At 39.8% G+C, this 17,772-nt stretch overlaps 1 protein-coding gene across 2 annotated transcripts in view; it reads right to left on the bottom strand.

The window, feature by feature from the left end:
* cep112 (centrosomal protein 112) overlaps positions 1-17,772 on the bottom strand; it is a 240,510-nt gene that overhangs the window by 185,250 nt on the left and 37,488 nt on the right. For both annotated transcript variants that reach the window (XM_056249958.1, XM_056249959.1), the window contains exons 9-14: positions 12,072-12,171; positions 10,433-10,551; positions 8,904-9,047; positions 2,415-2,569; positions 1,772-1,901; positions 210-302 (exon numbers count right to left, since the gene is read on the bottom strand). In XM_056249958.1, coding sequence (XP_056105933.1) covers positions 210-302; positions 1,772-1,901; positions 2,415-2,569; positions 8,904-9,047; positions 10,433-10,551; positions 12,072-12,171 — 741 coding nt within the window. The remainder of the gene's footprint in view (positions 1-209; positions 303-1,771; positions 1,902-2,414; positions 2,570-8,903; positions 9,048-10,432; positions 10,552-12,071; positions 12,172-17,772) is intronic.

The following is a 17,772-nucleotide window of genomic DNA, read 5'->3' as shown; positions in this document are numbered from 1 at the left end:
AAGATTATGCAAATAAGCAGTGATGTGATGCAGTGACTGTGGATTGGCCCTGTGAAATACAGCAACCAGATGTACGTAACGGTGTGTGTTACTGTGTTAATTGTGCATCCCACCAATAACGAGGGCAACCAGCAGTGTGAGCATCCACTATCCCCAAAGATAGCGTGATGTCACTGTCAGTGTGTGAGGAGTGTGTGTGAGCTACTGACCCTGAGCTGTCTCTGTCTCCTGTTTTCAGTCTCCTGAATCTGCTGTTTCAGGAGAACCACAGTCTGCTCCAAATCCTCAATCCCCTCCGATGCCTGACAGAAACACAAACTACATTCACGAAATGCTATGAAACCGGAAACTTTACAAAGATTAGCTCCGTTTCAAAAGCTAGTGAGCTGACGCATATATATTCATCACACACATCCTCCTGATGATGCAGAGACCCCTCAGTAGACAGCGAGAATCCTGTATATATACCTCAGGTTCATATAAAAGTGTGAGTAGGTGTACAGTAAAGGAAACATGTGTACTAGTATTATTTGTATGTGTACCATTTCAATACTTGGGACTAAATTGGCACACTTTTTAGGCTATACAAGTATACGATAAGTGTATCGGTAACAGATCATGAGTGAACAGGACAAAATGGTATAACACTTTACAATAAGGTTCATTAGTTAACACAATGAGCAATACATTTGTTACAGAGTTTATTCATCTTTGTTAATGTTAGTTAATACAAATCCAGCTGTTCATTGTTTGTTCATGTTAGTTCACAGTGCATTAACTAATGCTAACAAACACAACCTTTGATTTTAATAACGTATTAGTAAATGTTGAAATTAGCATTAACTGAGATTAATAAATGCTGTAGAAGTATTGTTCATTCTTAGTTCATGTTAACTAAGGTAGTTAACTAAAATAGATATAATAACGAGCCTTCTTCGGGAACAAGGCTTCCGGTTCATGATCCTCACAGAGTTTACTGGTATTGTGTAACTGATGTGTGATGGTCTGTTACCGGTAAAGAGCCAGATCGATGTTGCTTGTGTGAACAGAGCATTTCTGAATTTACCGGTTAAGTCGTTCTGGCAATTTTACGGTAATTTACCGGGATTGCTGTGTGAAAGGCGTTATAGCTTACTCATTCAGTGGAAGAATGGTCAATAAAATCAGCACAGATGAATAAACATGTTTTTGTTTTTTGCCAAGCTCAGGGAATCATTACAAACAAACATATACTGTTTGTAGGACAGAAAAACACCTAATATTTGTGTGTACTGTGTATTTTTTGTGGTTGTTAGAATATCTTAGAAGTCCTAAGACGTCCTAATGTTACATTTATACTTCATGTGAGTAGCAATATAGCTAAATTTAAGTTCAGTAGAAGCTACAGTAGAAGGTAGCTGTCGATGTAGACAGTAGGGTTTGGATCAGAGCGAGGTTGCATAAACCGCTAAGACTAGCCTTACAAGTTAGTCATCAAATTTGTTTCTTTAAGACTGTTCATAACTTTTTTTAAGTCAGTTACATAGAGACATAGATTGTCCTAATTTGGTAACAAAGTCAGACTAATGTGGGTCTAGTGCTAGTGGGTCATACCGGATCTTAAGACACTGTCTTAACATAATGTTTAAATTTATGCAACCAGCCCCAGGAATCATTCCTAAGCTTGTATATCAGAAAGTTAACTCACTTAACGGTTCAGTAAAAGTGAATCTGTCGACTACCACAGGAAATAAGAGTGAGTAAAGCATGTGTAAGGTGTGTGAGGTGATGCCTTGGCTGCAGAGAGTGTGTGTTCCTGCTGGAAGTGGCTCATGTCTGCGTTGTGTCTGGCCTGAAGTTTCTGCAGCGAGTCTTCATGCTGGTCTCTCATCTTCTCCATCTCAATCTGCAGGGACACGACCCTGAAGAACACACACAATCACCACACACAAACTCTCCACCTCTTTGAATTAACATTATCTCTAGTCGAGTCAAGTCACCTTCATTTATACAGCGCTTTACCAATATAGCTCGTTTCAAAGCAGCTTTACAGTGATAATAGGAGATTACAGTAACAGAGATTGTGTGGCTTTACAGCAGCTCTAGAATAAAGTTATTGTCCAGATAAAGTTAGTTTTGATTGATTCACTTCCGTTGCAAAGATAGTTATTAACTTAGGGGCCGCTAACACGACACCGCTCTAACTGAACACTTTTACTGTGTTCTGGCCGTTCATCCGCACAACAGCAGTGTTTGGGGCTCGAGAACGCAAACCTAGAGACACGCTCAAAGGTGCAAGCCTTGAAAAATTTGGGAAAACGTTATCATTCACAAAAACGTCAATCTGTTGATGTGCTTTATAGCCTTTATATCGGTTACATCAAATCCCTGCACCTGCGATCAGTCGCATCTGAGCATGTCAGGATTTCCCGTACCTGTGGCTGGCCTCTTGTAGCTCAGCGCTGATGGAGGCGATATGAATCTCTAACTGGGCTTTCTCCTGTGTGACCTTCTGCCGAAGCAGGTTCCCGTCCTTCACTTCCACGGAGAGCTGCTTCACCCGTGACTCTAGCTCGTGCACCATCTGCTCCTAGAGGAGACACACAGAAAAATCAAGATAAGAGAAAGAGACAGACAGTTCTACAAATGAACCAGCTCATCAAAAAATATCACAGATCAAAAAAGATTCACAGATTTATATCTCTGCAAAACATTTTTTTAATCAAGTCAAGTCAAGTCACCTTCATTTATACAGGGCTTTACCAATATAGCTCGTTTCAAAGCAGCTTTACAGTGATAATAGGAGATTACAGTAACAGAGATTGTGTGGCTTTACAGCAGCTCTAGAATAAAGTTATTGTCCAGCTAAAGTTAGTTTTGATTGATTGATTCACTTCCGTTCATTAGTTATTAACTTACAAGACTCTAACAGAAAACCCTTAATGCGCTCCGGCTGCTCATTCGCACAACAACAGTGTTTGGGGCTCGAGAACGCAAACCTTGAAATAGGTTCCTAGGTGCAAGCGTTGAAAAAAAAAAGTTTTACTATATACTATATATATAGTGCTTTTATTATAGTGCTTTACACAATATAAGAAACTTCACACTGATAAACGTGAAAATAGTGTTAATGTTGCAAAATTAATCAATTATGAAACAAAAGTTCAGCTATAAACCAGCTCTACAGAATACAATTGTGTAATTATTTAGCTCAAAGGGATACTTCAGCCAAAAATGAAAATCGCAAAAAAAAAAAAAAAAAATATTTTGTAAGTCAATGAATACCGTCAACTGTCTGGTTACAAACATTCTTCAAAATATCTTCTTATTAGTTCAACAGAAGAAAGAAATTCATACAGGTTTGGAACAACATGAGGGTAAGTAAATGATGACGTTTTCATTTTTGGGTGAACTGTACCTTTAATTTAGTTCAGTGTTAGTTCAGTACAGTACCGACAAATTTTAAACAAAATGTTGCATTTATGTTCATGTCAAAAAAAAAAAATTTGTTTAATGCTTCTACTCGCCACTGATTTTTAGTGTTTTTTGTTTTTGAATGTAAATCTATCTGTTCAAGTTTAATTCTGTCACTAAATAAGTAAGTAAATAAATAGTGTTTTATTGCAAAAGTTATGGCCCCCTTACATAACTTCAATGTAGTTAGCTGTTCTTCAGTAGTCATTATCATAACCAACATGGCTCAAAAGTGTAGTTTGAGTGTAGTTGAACTACTTTAAAACTATAGGGTTAAAAAATATAGGGATGAACGATATATCGGTTGCCATATCGGTATCGGCCGATATATGTTGATTTTCAATGTTATCGTTATCGGCCTGCTAAGAACATTTGTCCGATATATTAAAGCCGATAAATAATGTATTATTTCCTTCAGCTGAGACACTTCAGATGCGCACTGTTCAACATGATGCTTTTGAATTGCTTGAAATATGATTGAAATCTCTTCAAAAAGGAAAATACGGTAAAGTGCAACAGTCTGTCATATCGGCTACATTAAATTATAATGATAACATTATTATAATTATGTGTTTGGGACATGGATTTTAATGGTGAGACTTTTGTTTTTGTAATCAGGCTTTAAAAAAAAAATATATATATATATATATATATATATATTGGTTATCGGCTCTCAAATTTAAAGAAATATCGGTTATCAGTATCGGCCAAAAGTTTCATATCTGTGCATCCCTAATTATGAGTCGTTTGTATCTTGACAAACTAGAGCTTCACAGTAGCTTCCCAACACAGAGTCAACAGAGAAAGGCAGGGGAGACCTCCCGAATGGGGAATTCTTCTGTAGATGTGATAGTGAAAGTTGAACAGGTCAGTAACAGTGAGCTTAAACAGCTTTCTAACAGCATTCATGGCCACCACACCATCCTCATCCACCTTCAAAGATCATCTTTCAAATCTGATGCACCTGTGGGCCTCTGTTCTTTAGCACAACCCAGAGCATGCTGGGATTGAATATAAAAAAGCATTAAAGCATAGCTCAGCCCTCAAAAGAACATCTAGGATCTAGGATGGTCTTCATTTGAAAATGAGACAACCGTATCTGATGAAATACAGGAAGGGGGAAACTTTCCATGGGACAGCAAGAGCTGTTAAACCAAAACCAGACAGCGCTCAGACACACACACATACACACACTCGCGTCTCATCGTTAATGGAGGCCACTGTCCTGTGCATGGCGGGTGGAATGCAGGCTGATATGAATGATGACAGATTATTGATTGAAGATACGTGAAGATACATTTCATCAGATGATGAAAGTGGCCAGTGTTGAAAAGCACAGCTTTCTGATGGCGACGTCAGTGTCGAAACGCTGGAAAATAGGCCTTTGTTAACTCCCAGTGTGAAATGCGGCATGATCTGAAAGAGTAAGACTTGTGCAATGACGCACGCTTGTAAATAATACACTGACCCTGATGGCACACGCACATGCAATCGTCTGAGACATTCAACAATCTAGAATAGTTGCGCATCTCACTGTTAAAAAAAAAACAGTACTTGCTACAAAAACACTTGCTACAGGATCATTTTCTGGGTAGGGGAGAGTGGGGTAAGAAACATAGGTTACACTTTATTTTAAGGTGTCATTGTTACAGTGTAATTATATATTTAAGTAGTAGTACTGAGTAATATTAAGCAGCTACATGTACTTACTATAGGGTTAGGGTAGGATTAGTGTTTGGTTGAGGGTTAGATGCATGTAATTATGCATAATTTACTGTTATTACTACGGTAAACACATGTAAAAAAATAAATTAAACCAATTAAAGTAAACAATCACACATCTCCAAATACTGTGAGAGTCAGTCAGAAACGGCTGCTGATGTTACAGATTGAGATTGTGATAACGCCCTCTTACCGTCAAACCCGCAGGTGACATGGGACACGTCTTTATCCTTTCAATCACACATGCCCTCATCAGAGAGCACGTCTCAGTGGCCAGGAGGATGTTCCCTACTCCACCAAAGATCGTATGTGCTTTTCTACACACGTACTGTATCATCGATGAGGATACGGATCAACAGTGGTTTTATGAATACTCAACCCAAACAAAGAGAAACTAAAAGCATATCTTATTCTCCTTTCAAGCAGACATTTTTGTTGACTTAAACCGCGTTAATCTGCTAGATTTTACAGGGGCACTGCAAAAAAATGCTTTTCTTACTTAGTATTTTTGTCTTGTTTCCAGTACAAATATCAAACATTTCTTAAATCAAGATGCATTTACTAAAGTAGTAAAATGACATAAGATATTAAGTCTTGTTTTCTGGGTAAATAAATAAAAATGAAGTGAGTTTTTGCTTAAAGAAAGGAAAATTATCTGCCAATGGGGTGAGAAAATAATAATGTTGTTTCTGTTTGAATTAAGATTATTTTTCTTACCCCATTGCCAGATAATTTTGCTTTCTTTAAGCATCAACTCACTTAATTTTGATTAATTCCCCCGGAAAACAGGACATAATATCTTATGTCATTTTACTCATCTAGTAAATGCATCTTGATTTAAGAATTTTTACATATTTGGACTGGAAACAAGAGAAAAATACTAAGTAAGAAAAGCATTCTACACTTTTTTAAGTCTTATTATCAAGGTTATTTTCAACAAAAAATGTCATTAAATTTGTATGTGGCCACTTAGACTGGCAAACCTCTTTGCATGTGAAATGAGTAACAGCCCTGCGTGTTGGTGAATACTGAATAGAAAAATAGGTGATAAGTAAGACAATGCGAAAGTCATTATGTTTGCTTTGTGTTGTATCCGAAGATACATGTATATTGCTTGTGCTCTGCTTTGGGAAAAAGGATAATTCCTAATATATTCTCCATTCAGGCATTCTCATCATTGAAGCATTAAGAGAGCCACTCCTGTCAAACGGAGGCTACAATTCACACACACTCACCAAACCTGGACACTAGAAGATTGGAAAAGTGGTTTTCTGCTGCAATATTCAGATGGTAGGGTCAGAATTTGGCGTAAACAACATGAAACCATGGATGCCTTGTATACGCGGTTCTGGTGCTGTAATGGTGTGTTATATATATTTCTCAGCACACTTTAAGCCTTTAAGACCATGTCCATCCCTTTATGACCACAGTGTCCTCATCTTCTGATGGATTCTCCCAGCAGGACAACAGGCCATGTCACAAAACTCAAATCATCTCAAGCTGGTTTCACCAGTCACCAGATCTCAATCCAGTAGAGCAGCTTTGGGAAGTGGAGGAATGGGAGATTCACTTCATGGATGAGCAGCTGATAAATCTGCAGCAACTGCGTGATGCTATCATGACTATGTGGACCAAAACGTTGACAAGGAATGTTTTCAGCACTTTGTTGAATACATACAGTATATATATATATATATATATATATATATATATATATATTTATATATATATGTACACACACACACACACACACAATCTTCGATAAACCGTCTTTATTTACAATCAAAACCACTAAACCAGTAACAGAGCAGAAACCAACACTCTAAAAAATGCTGGGTTGTTTCAACCCAAATTTGGGTCAAATATGGACAAACCCAAATGTTGGGTTAAAAATGTAATTTAAATTTTTTACCCAACGTCAACTTTCACTTTCAACTGTACATTTTTTAATTACATTTTTAACCCAACATTTGGGTTTGTCCATATTTGACCCAAAAAAAACAACCCAGCATTTTTTAGAGTCAAGCTATGTGTCAACAACAACCTACAAAAACAAAGAAACTTAAAAAAGATGGTAAAAGATGAAGATGATCCCAAAACATGGAACTAAAAAAATATGATAATCATGAGTAACTATAGAAACAAGTCAGGATATAATCAGAAACCAAGGAAACCAAAACGTACGTCAGATATCCAGTTTATTTTGCAACGTGGAAGTAAGTGTTGAGGACACAATTTTGACAATGATGGCTCATTCCTAAAATGTATTTGACCAGCAACCAGCTCCGGTGCACTCCCGTCAGACAACACATTTGTTGTTTTAATGTGGACTATATTAACTTCTTCTTTGACCTTGTGTCAATTTTATAAATCCCTTAATATTTGTGGCTATACTGTTATGATTATAGAGCATATTTGACAAACGGAGGTTGGTGGCTGATACATCTCTCAGGTAAGAGTTTGTGCGATGACAAGTCATCAATCTCCATTGAGTCCCAAATGTGGTGAATATGTATCTTGTCATCAATATTCAATGTGTTGTTTCCTCTATTGAGCACTGACATTGGCGCATCAAAACTTAGCCACCAATGAGCGCTGGGAATATTAAGCAGAGCGAAGGGAAAGAACAGTTGTGCCAACTTCGGACACGCTCCCAAGCGAGAAGCCACCGCAAGCACCCGTTGGCGCCCCAATCTCGCCCATTCAGAAGATGTGAACGCTGGCCGATGTGACTCCACGCAGCTTTGAAGAGCTTTTTTGAGAAATAAGGATAGCGTCGGAGTGTGCCGCACAAAAGAATGATGAAAGAACGAAAGATAAACAAAGGCTTTCAAAGGCTAGAGTATTGAGACATCAAACGCAAAGTAGAAACAACACACAGCATCTCACCTCAAGCTGACATATTGACAACAGCAGCCTATGAGGAGAGAAGAGGTAAGACAAGAGGCGGGGGGGTTCGGGTGGAGAGGTTGCTGAGGTCAGCCTAAACCAACAGAACGGGAGAACCTAATTTCCAATGACAGAAGGGCCTTTCATCTGGGGCCCTGCCTGGAAATGTGCTGTGTTTAATTATTAAAGAAGGGTCATACTCTGTGGGGTCGGCATGCATTTGAAGTCTCGTAAATTCAGGCCTGCTGACAGGCCGTGTGCCTTTACCTGTATGACGGCCGCTGAATGCTAATTTGTAACAAGCTAAACTCATTAGGCCTCAGTCACGGTCTGACGCGCGCCCCGACTCATCTTAGCCAGAGCGCCACAGCGCTCCAGTCACGAGTAGGACGACTTCGACCCAAGCATATAAGGCATGCTTTGCTTCAGGCACACACCCCGAACGCACACACAAGATGACGTTTACAAGGTGAGGGAAGAGGAGGAAAGAACAAGACAAAGAAACATACCTCTACACAAAACACGAATGCAGACGAGGATGATTGGCCCAATGCTTTACAAGTACACTGCCGGTCAAAAGTCGTTTTTTTAAGGTCAATAAATTCTCGAATTATGTTGTACTTTAAATTCATGTCAATGCATTCATGTTGGTTCTGTTCTGTTCACCCTAAAGGGGGTTGTTGCTCTTATCCATGCTAGGCTAGCACCGCCAATCCAAACTGTATGCTAAATGTCAATCGTATTTGACGATAGTGGTCCTGACCGAACTGGCCCTATGTATCTCTAAGCCACATCATGTTTCCATTGAACCGTGCTGAAGTGTGTGTGAGTGCACTCACAGTGGCCTGGTTCTGGCCGCTGTACTCGGCCTCCATCTTGGCGAGCCGTTGGTTGGTGTCCTCCAGCAGCTCCTGGATGTTGTCTGTGTGCTGCTTCTGCATCTCAAACTTCTCCTGTTCCATCTCCGCCACCGCAGCATGAAACTATGAACCAATCATACAACAGAGCTCAGCACAAGAGATCCAGGATTGGGGGAAAAAGGCGCCCATTCAAGAAAATAAACTTTTCAAGACCCTGAAATCCTTAAGCAATGGTTTATGCTAGTGTGATTTCAAGTATAGAGAAAACTGTCAGTAAAAAACAGTGAGTGATCATTGTTGCACTCTGTAATCTCCACTGTCCACTGGATACAAAACCAGATAATGTTAAACTGGCGACATCTGGTGCTCTTCGGTCACTTTTGACCGAAAATTATTTTACTTCATTGGAATGGTATGAAACTTGGTAAAGGTTTTGGCACTTGCTATGTGTACACACAAAAAAAAAATCATGGACATGATTCAAACAGGATAAATGGTCCTGAAAAAAAAGTCACACTTGTGCTCCTCACGGTCAAAAATGAGCGCATTGGAAATAAATGGGAGGATGAATTTCATCTAGTGGAAGCGTTTGGTACTGCAGCAAAACTAAATCTAATTTTTTGAGATATCAAGCTCAAATTTTGAACACAACTTGTTTAGATGTATGGCTTTTCTCACAGTTATAGAGTAAAACTTGATTTTGACAATATGAATCTCATATAAAAATTGAAAATTTTTCTGCATTTTTAATAACGATACACGTATTTAAGTTTAGTTTAAAACTTGTTTCACTTCAGCAATAATCTGCCAAGTGTCGTCTCTGAAAAGAGATCAAACTTCAGTCTTTTGCTCTAAACTAAGCATTCAAGATTTACCACAGTTTAAGTTGGAAATGTAATTATCAGGTCTATGCTCGAAAAGTGCATAAATGATTTATAAATACAGTGTAAATATACTTAAGTACCATAAAATCCCCTAAAAATACAAAGCATTAAATTAAAAAACAATAAAAAATTCTGTAATTTTTGACCGACACGCGAAGAGCACCAGAGGGTTAAATCAGCGCAATTCCCAATGATGTTCATTGTGTCAAAAGAAAACTAAATGTTTAAAGTTTATGAGCAGATAATTAGCGCTCCTAAGACGATCTCACGTTGCCATCTGGCCTTCCTTATAGTTGAGCCCCGAACACGAGGCCTACAGAATATTACGTTTGGAAACAGAGAACAAAGAGAATGTTTTATAAGGCCTGAAGCAAGATAGCCTTCAACCAAAAGCCTGTACAAAGGCAGGGTCGGATTCTCCAGGAAAAAAAGAGAGAATTTGTGAGTTTTTCTTTTCTATCTCTGCAATAAACACACATCTACTGAGCACTCAGAAGAAGATGGATTTTTGAGATTCTTTCTCAGACTCGGACGGGATTGGCTGAGCTCTAAAACTCACTGAGTGTTCAGTGTTCAAAGGAGGGACAGGCCTGTGGAAACCTGAGCCTTTCAACCCTTCCTTACCTTCTTCTCCCATTCGTTTTTCAGAGATTCAGCACTTTGATCAGACATTTTCTTCAGCTCGCTGATCTGTTTCTCTTTGGTCTGTCGGATGACCTGGGACTCTCGCAGCAGGCTTTGAACTACAGGGGAGAGAGAGAGAGAGAGGTAGACACAAACATTCAGGCCTCTCTCGGTCTTCTCGAACCCCAGGCCGCCCTCAAGATATAGCACCACTCTTCTTGACTCAAAAATACTAATAATAATAAAAGTTAAAAAATAATAGGTATGAAAACCGCAACAGATATCTCGGTGTTATATGAGTTAAGGTGGAGTGTATTACAGCAGCGAGCCATAAAAGGTTAGTTGTGTGAGTGATGTGTGTAACATTTTAGCTAGTGTTGTTAATTTAAAACAAAAATGGGTAACGCTTTATTTTGATGGTCTACATCTTGCAACTACATGTCAACTTACTCTCATTAGAGTATTAGTAGACTCTCTGCTTAATATCTGCTAACTCTTTATTGTGATGATCCTCCAACAGACACTATACTGACTATAAGTGACTTTGCAACTACATGTCAACTTATTCTAACCCTACTAATACTCTAATGAGAGTTAGTAGACATGTTCTAGTCAACAGAATGTGTTAAAGGGACCATCAAAATAAAGTGAAACCCAACAATGTAACATGTACACAGCTGTTCCTGAAGTTACCAAGTCCCCTTACAGTTTAGTTTATGCCTTCCACATCCACTTTACTTTTCAGGAATGTCATCATTAAAGGCCGCCTGAAATCAAAATGTAAGTTTTGTAGCTTTAGTATGAATATGTTAGCCGTAAGGTTATGAATAAGCCGGTGTGCTCCAAAACAATGACAAATACGCATTTAGGAGATTCAAAACTTACAGTCTTCTCCCTTCCGCTAAAATGGATCAGGGATTTTTATGACTTCAGCTTCTCATCACATCTTCTGTCCAATCAAACGCTCTCTATAATCTGAAGCTCCGCCCCCTCTGCTATAAACACCCCCTGGCCGGAGCGAGCGTTGACACACAGAGCAATATGGGTTGGAGTGTGTGTTTGGTTGCTCAAACGCTCCAGTTTTACTCGGTTAAGATGGTTAAGAATGAAATGGCTAGACTTTATTCACTTCTATTGAATCCAGCGTATCATCAGCGCTCGGATTCGCTTCCATGGTGCCGTCAAGTACGACTGCAGTCTGTGAGGGAAACTAAACGCTATTGACTGTTTGAAAAAGGGGGAGGAGCCGTTCAATATGTCCCGCCTTTCAGTGGAAATGACGTCAACGCATCAAACAAAGCTGCGTGATCCAAGGCACTTCAGTGGGACTTTAATAAAGAATAATTTGACTGAAGAGTTCTCTCAATAAATAATTTTGGCAGATAATACATAACTAGGTCAAAGGCCACAAAAATAAAGACTGATTTTTTCTCTGGTTTCTGAGGACTACATGGAAAAAGCCAAATACAAGACATTAAATCACAGATCCTGCTTTTCCTGAGTGGAAAGATAAAGCCTTTTTGTGTGCGAGTGTGATTCATGCTTTAATACAAGCCTGTTTACAAGGTGCCGCTTTTGTTGGGTCCTCCGAGCAATGTTTTAAGGGCCGCTTTATTATTATTATAGATTATGAGCTCACCTCTCTTCTCCAGCCTCCGAACCGTCTCCTCCGCCTCCTTCTGCTTCCCCCGATACATGCTCTTCAGCTCATCAATCTCACCGTTCTTACGGTCCAAAATCTGACAAAATACACACAAACCAGACTTAAGTGCTGATTCACACCAAGACCGATAACTATATTTGCGTCCGCACCAAGTTTTTGGTTAAATGGCTGAAATAAGGTCTGTGATGAACACAAGCTCAAGATATTTTCAGGTTTTATTCTATGATATAAAATACTTCAGTAAAAAAGGTGATTGCTAACAAGTGGCTCAATAGGACTACAAAGGTCGTCGGGGACATTAAATGTCACCACACCGAACACTTGTCCAATTTCACAGCCTCGTTGTGTTTATAATCACGCTTTTGCAAACTATTCGAACTCAATTCTATTCTAAAGGGCCGTTCACACCAAGAACAATAACTATAACGATAACTATATTTGCGTCCGCACCAACGAATGATATCGTTCCTCATTTTGTATCGTTACAGCTGTGGTGTGAACTCTGCTATTCTTTAATATTGAGAACGATTTTTAGAACCATATCTTTATCTTTATCGCTATCGTCCTTGGTGTGAACGGGCCTTTATACATTTTTCTGAAGACTGGTGTTGTGCATGGTTGTCATGGTGTTGCTGTGCAGTTGCTAAGGTGTCGGGAGTGGTTGTTAGGCTGCTATGTGGTTACTGTGTGATATCTGGTCTCTAGGTCCCTTCTTCAGTGTTATTCTGCATTAAAAGTGCAATCACACTTAGTAAATGAACAGAACACAAATTACTAATTATGACACAAATAGTGCATGACGAGTTCCTATATTTAAAGTTTGGGGTTTGTTAAGGCCTCGTCCAACATCAAGCCAGCGCTAAGCATCATAAGTCGGACCTCTTAAGGGGCTTTTCACTCATCAGGGCATCAGTTCACTGGTAGAGGATCCAAGACCTTAAAGGGCTGTTTTTGTCATTAACGATTCTGAATGAATCTATCGAGTAAATGATTCAATGACTCACTCATAATACACAAAAACACACTCATTACTGGTATAATGATGTAAACTACAACGGGGGTCACTAAACGAACCAGTGGAAGATTCTGAATGATTCATTTTGGTTCAAAAGAGTCACTTTGGATGAATCAAAATCTTTTTGCCCGATTGAACATGGTAAATTGACCTTGGTCACTTGGTGAGACAGATCACTCTTATTGGCTGTTTAGATTAACGACCCGGTGAACGGGAAGAAAAACGAAAGTGATGAAAGCAGGCAAACAATGAAATCAAGAGGGAACACATGAACTTAGCTGAGCTTTCCAATACATTCATATTTTTAAAACAACATAGCCGCCAGGAATGAAGCAAGTGAAGACCAACTGATCAGAATGATTCATATTCAAAATCGTAAGCTTTGTTTACGATCTGTATATTCGCAGTCCTAGTTTCATTTTTGAATGATGAATATAGACTACTGCCACCTGGTGGTATGGAGAGTTATTCTATCTCACACAGGCTCAAAACGCACATGCTAGTTGGCCCTTAGCTGTTGCCTTTGCGGTGTGTTCAAGCGACACTTTTTGGCGACAACATAGTCAGCTTTCGTCTGCAAACGTTTTTTGATGTTGGTTTGATGTGTCATAGCCTTTAGATGTTTGTTCAGATCACTAACTCTAAGCATGAGCAATAGCGATAGTGATACTTGCATTAGCAAAACAACACTACAAACAAGCAGCATTCATGACACTGAGACGACAGATGACAGAACGTTTATGTTCCAGACTTTCCAGCTAATCTAAGAGCCATAAATACATTTCAGTGGGAACAGAGTTTAAATAGAGGTTTGTGGTGCTTCCATATGACAAGCTAATGCTGGCTGCAGATTACAGAGGATAATGTTCTTATTCACAAGCATGACCATGAAGGAACTCGCCCTCTCCTGCGTCACTGAATGCTGGAATTTGCTGCTTTGAAGCCGACATTTAACGGATGGGGGGGGGCAAGATCCCCATTTTTGGCCCTTTCCTCAGCAAAGGCTTTTTGCTTAAGTATATTATCTGTAACAGTAGCGTAAGCTTAAAGCAGCGGATGACAAACATCTCACATTATGCTCTGGGAAGGAAGACCACTCCAGGAGACACGCACACATGACCCCACTGACAAGTTGTAGTGTTTTGGTTGTGAACCAAACAAATCATTCACTTCTGTGCACTGACATATTATTTGCTCGCTGAAGTCTCTCCCTTTGGCTTTGGTTGCTTCTCCCTGAGTATAGCATGAGCAAATAGCATGTCATTAGCATACATTAGCATATGAATAGCATATCAACTGTTGGACCTGCTGAATGTATACGCCCTTCACTGAACAAGTCTATGGTTTAAGAGTCTGAATGACTTGAAGCAGTCCTGAATGGACTGGCACTTGTTCACGAACAAACTAAACAAACTGGGACATGGCATTTGTGAATGTACTGAATGAACAAGGTATTTCATTTGTGAACAGGGATCTGCTGACCAACAGTGACTGAATGAAAGGGGGCATTTGATCGTTCAGTTCAGTGTGTGAATCACTCTTTTCAACAATGAGAGAAATGAGGGAAGAAGGAATAGTCCATTTTATGGCTGTGTAAATGACTTATACTATTTGCAGTTAAATAAGGATTGTACTAATACATTTAAAGGAGTAGTTTAGTTCAGAATTAAAATTTCCTCATCATTTACTCTCCCCCACGTCATCCAAAATGTTCATGTCTTTCTTTCTTCAGTGGAAAAGAAATGAAGGTTTTTGAGGAAAACGTTCCAGGATGTTTCTCCATATAGTGACTTCAATGGGGTCCAACGGGTCGAAGGTCCAAATGTGAGTTTCAGTGCAGCTTCAAAGTCTCGACACGATCCAGCCGAGGAATAAGAGTCTGATCTAGACAAACGCTCATATACTTTTTAACCTCAAATGCTCATCTGAAGTAATGGCGGAAGTACTGACGTAGTGTTAACAAAGCGAACGTGCAGAGACTAAGTCAAACGCCCTTTACAAAAAAATTAAAATAAATAAAACGTACAACAATGATGTCCTTCCCTACATTTCTGAACCGGAACACACGTGACCTTTCAACATGATTACATAATGTGTGGCGCATAACGGTGTGTTTATTCTAAGTTCTCGCGCTGCGGTTTCAAAGTGTGTTCAGCGTGATTGAACATGTTTCTGCTGTTCTTGATGCATTTACAGGCTTTATCCAGCCGATGTCCTCAGCATGCGATGCTTTGAGTGAAGCTAGTGGAATCCAGCTAATAATCTAACAGTGGATTTAGCCGACGGAGTCAATATAGTGGAATAAAAACAACACCTAGTCTTTTTCACCGCAACTTCAAAGGAAGCAAGACAATGTTGTGGATCCCTGAGGTAACGTTAATACTTCTCACCGTTTATTCAGAGGGAATGAACGATTGTCTTCCATATCCATTTTCATGAAAAGGGGCTTGACTTGTCAAACAGTGCTGGATTTTTCTGGACCTCGACGATTAACTTCAGTTTTTAGAACTATATCTTTATCGTTATCGTCATTGGTATGGTGTGAACGGGCCTTTATTCCTCGGCTGGGATCGTGTCGAGACTTTGAAGCTGCACTGAAACTCACATTTGGACCTTCGACCCGTTGGACCCCATTGAAGTCACTATATGGAGAAACATCCTGGAACGTTTTCCTCAAAAACCTTCATTTCTGTTCGACTGAAGAAAGACATGAACATCTTGGATGACGTGGGGGAGAGTAAATGAAGTGAGCTAATCCTTTAATCAGACCTGTGCACTTCTTGTATGTCTCTCTAATCAAACACACCTGATTCAGGGCATCAGTTCACTGGTAGAGGATCCAAGACCTTAAAGGGCTGTTTTTGTCATTAACGATTCTGAATGAATCTATCGAGTAAATGATTCAATGACTCACTCATAATACACAAAAACACACTCATTACTGGTGTAATGATGTAAACTACAAAGGGGGTCACTAAACGAACCAGTGGAAGATTCTGAATGATTCCTTTTGGTTCAAAAGAGTCACTTTGGATGAATCAAAATCTCCACCACTACTCGCAAGCATGTTTAACAGCAAAAGAGGCCAAATGAATATGCAAAACAGACATGCAAAAGTCGCTCATTGAAGTAAAAAAAAAAAAAAAAAAATGGATAAAAGGAAACGGACTGATCTTTCCACTGAAAACAGTGTTACGTATTCCTTTTGATGCGTCTCAGGAGCATGTTGAGTGTTAACATTCCAGACTCTGTGAAGCATGAATGAGTGCTGCCAGTATCTGAGAGGACTCGAGCCTCAGACTCGAGGAACTCACTCATGACCTTGTCCCTCATCTCTCAAAGACCTCTACGGTGGGCTCCCAGACTCCAACGGACCGGTTCTGCGAGTCCTTAACAATCCGCCCATTGTGCGACACAGTGCGGGCTTTTGATGAACCCAAGGAATTCAGAAATCTTTTGTGGCGGGGAGGGACGGAGCCAAGTGTAACCCGTATTTAGCGAGCTCCAAATAAACAGCAGATCTGCTGGGCTGGTTCCCAGTCTTGAGCTGTGGGTGATAAGATGCCTGGGCTCAAGGTGGGGCATTTCAGAAATGTGTTTTATCTGATGCGGTTTGGCCGTTTGTTGGGACCGCTGTAACTCCTTTGATGGCCTGACCTTCTGCAAGCCGCCTGCGTCCGAGTGGGAGTTCAAAGACTGTCGGCCATTGTCTCAGTGAGGGTGGACAACAGCATCACAACCAGGGGTCTGTAAATCTCAAAGGACCCTATGGAGATCAACGGCTCCGAGGACATGACAGGGCACACGAGAGCGAGCCCACCAACGGACAGCTCTGCACAACACTGCATGTGTGTGTGTGGTTTATAGGGTCTTCAAAGAAAGATGCACCTGAGCAAATATTGACATTCTCAGAACAGACTCTTTCAGAACCAAACAACAGCGCTCATTAAGAGCAAAGCGGACACAATGACAGACCAAGAGTTCATGTAACGTTGAACACAAAGAATCTGTGAATTAATGAGTTCAAGATCCAGAGGAAGCTATTGAGGTTACTTCGCTCCCAGTCCACACTGGAGAAACTAAACAAGAATAGACTCCATCAACAAGAGCGCCTATTTACAGAAGTACTCTCTGAGGTTGGGGGAGATGGTCTCTCATGAGGCCTGATAGACCTTATTCACAGCAGCGACATCTTTGATTTGTAACGGGAATGAAAGCGAGGCTGTGAGGGATAGGCAAACATCTCTCCAGTGGGTTGAAATGTTATTTAACCCTTTATGGTATGGCGTTGCCATATGGCAACAATTGATTTCTACTAATTTCATTGAGCAGGCCTTAAGGTAGCCAATGATGTGTTGGTTTTAAGTCACATGACATTTGAATGTCCCTCAAAAACTCTCTTTCCCTCTATTACCATTGAAGTGCTCCAGAAAATACTCGTTTAACCTCATTTCTAAACATCTCTTCTCAAGGGGGATTTATTTTTGCAGCATCTTTGATAAGTAAATTAGATATTTTTATTCACAAATCAACTTTGTCTAACATAGTTTTACTGTAAATTGAGACAATATCAAAGTTTCCATATGATAACGCTGTACCACAGTGGAATTGCAGTAATGTATTTCCCAATTGGGATTTCTTTTTTATGGATAGTAGCATCAA

Source organism: Rhinichthys klamathensis, unplaced genomic scaffold (assembly GCF_029890125.1).
Source record: "Rhinichthys klamathensis goyatoka isolate OS25496 unplaced genomic scaffold, OSU_Roscu_1.1 h1tg000065l_1, whole genome shotgun sequence".
Taxonomy (NCBI): domain Eukaryota; kingdom Metazoa; phylum Chordata; class Actinopteri; order Cypriniformes; family Leuciscidae; genus Rhinichthys; species Rhinichthys klamathensis.
Note: the sequence above shows the minus strand (reverse complement) of the source record. Positions and strands in the feature narration are given on the sequence as shown.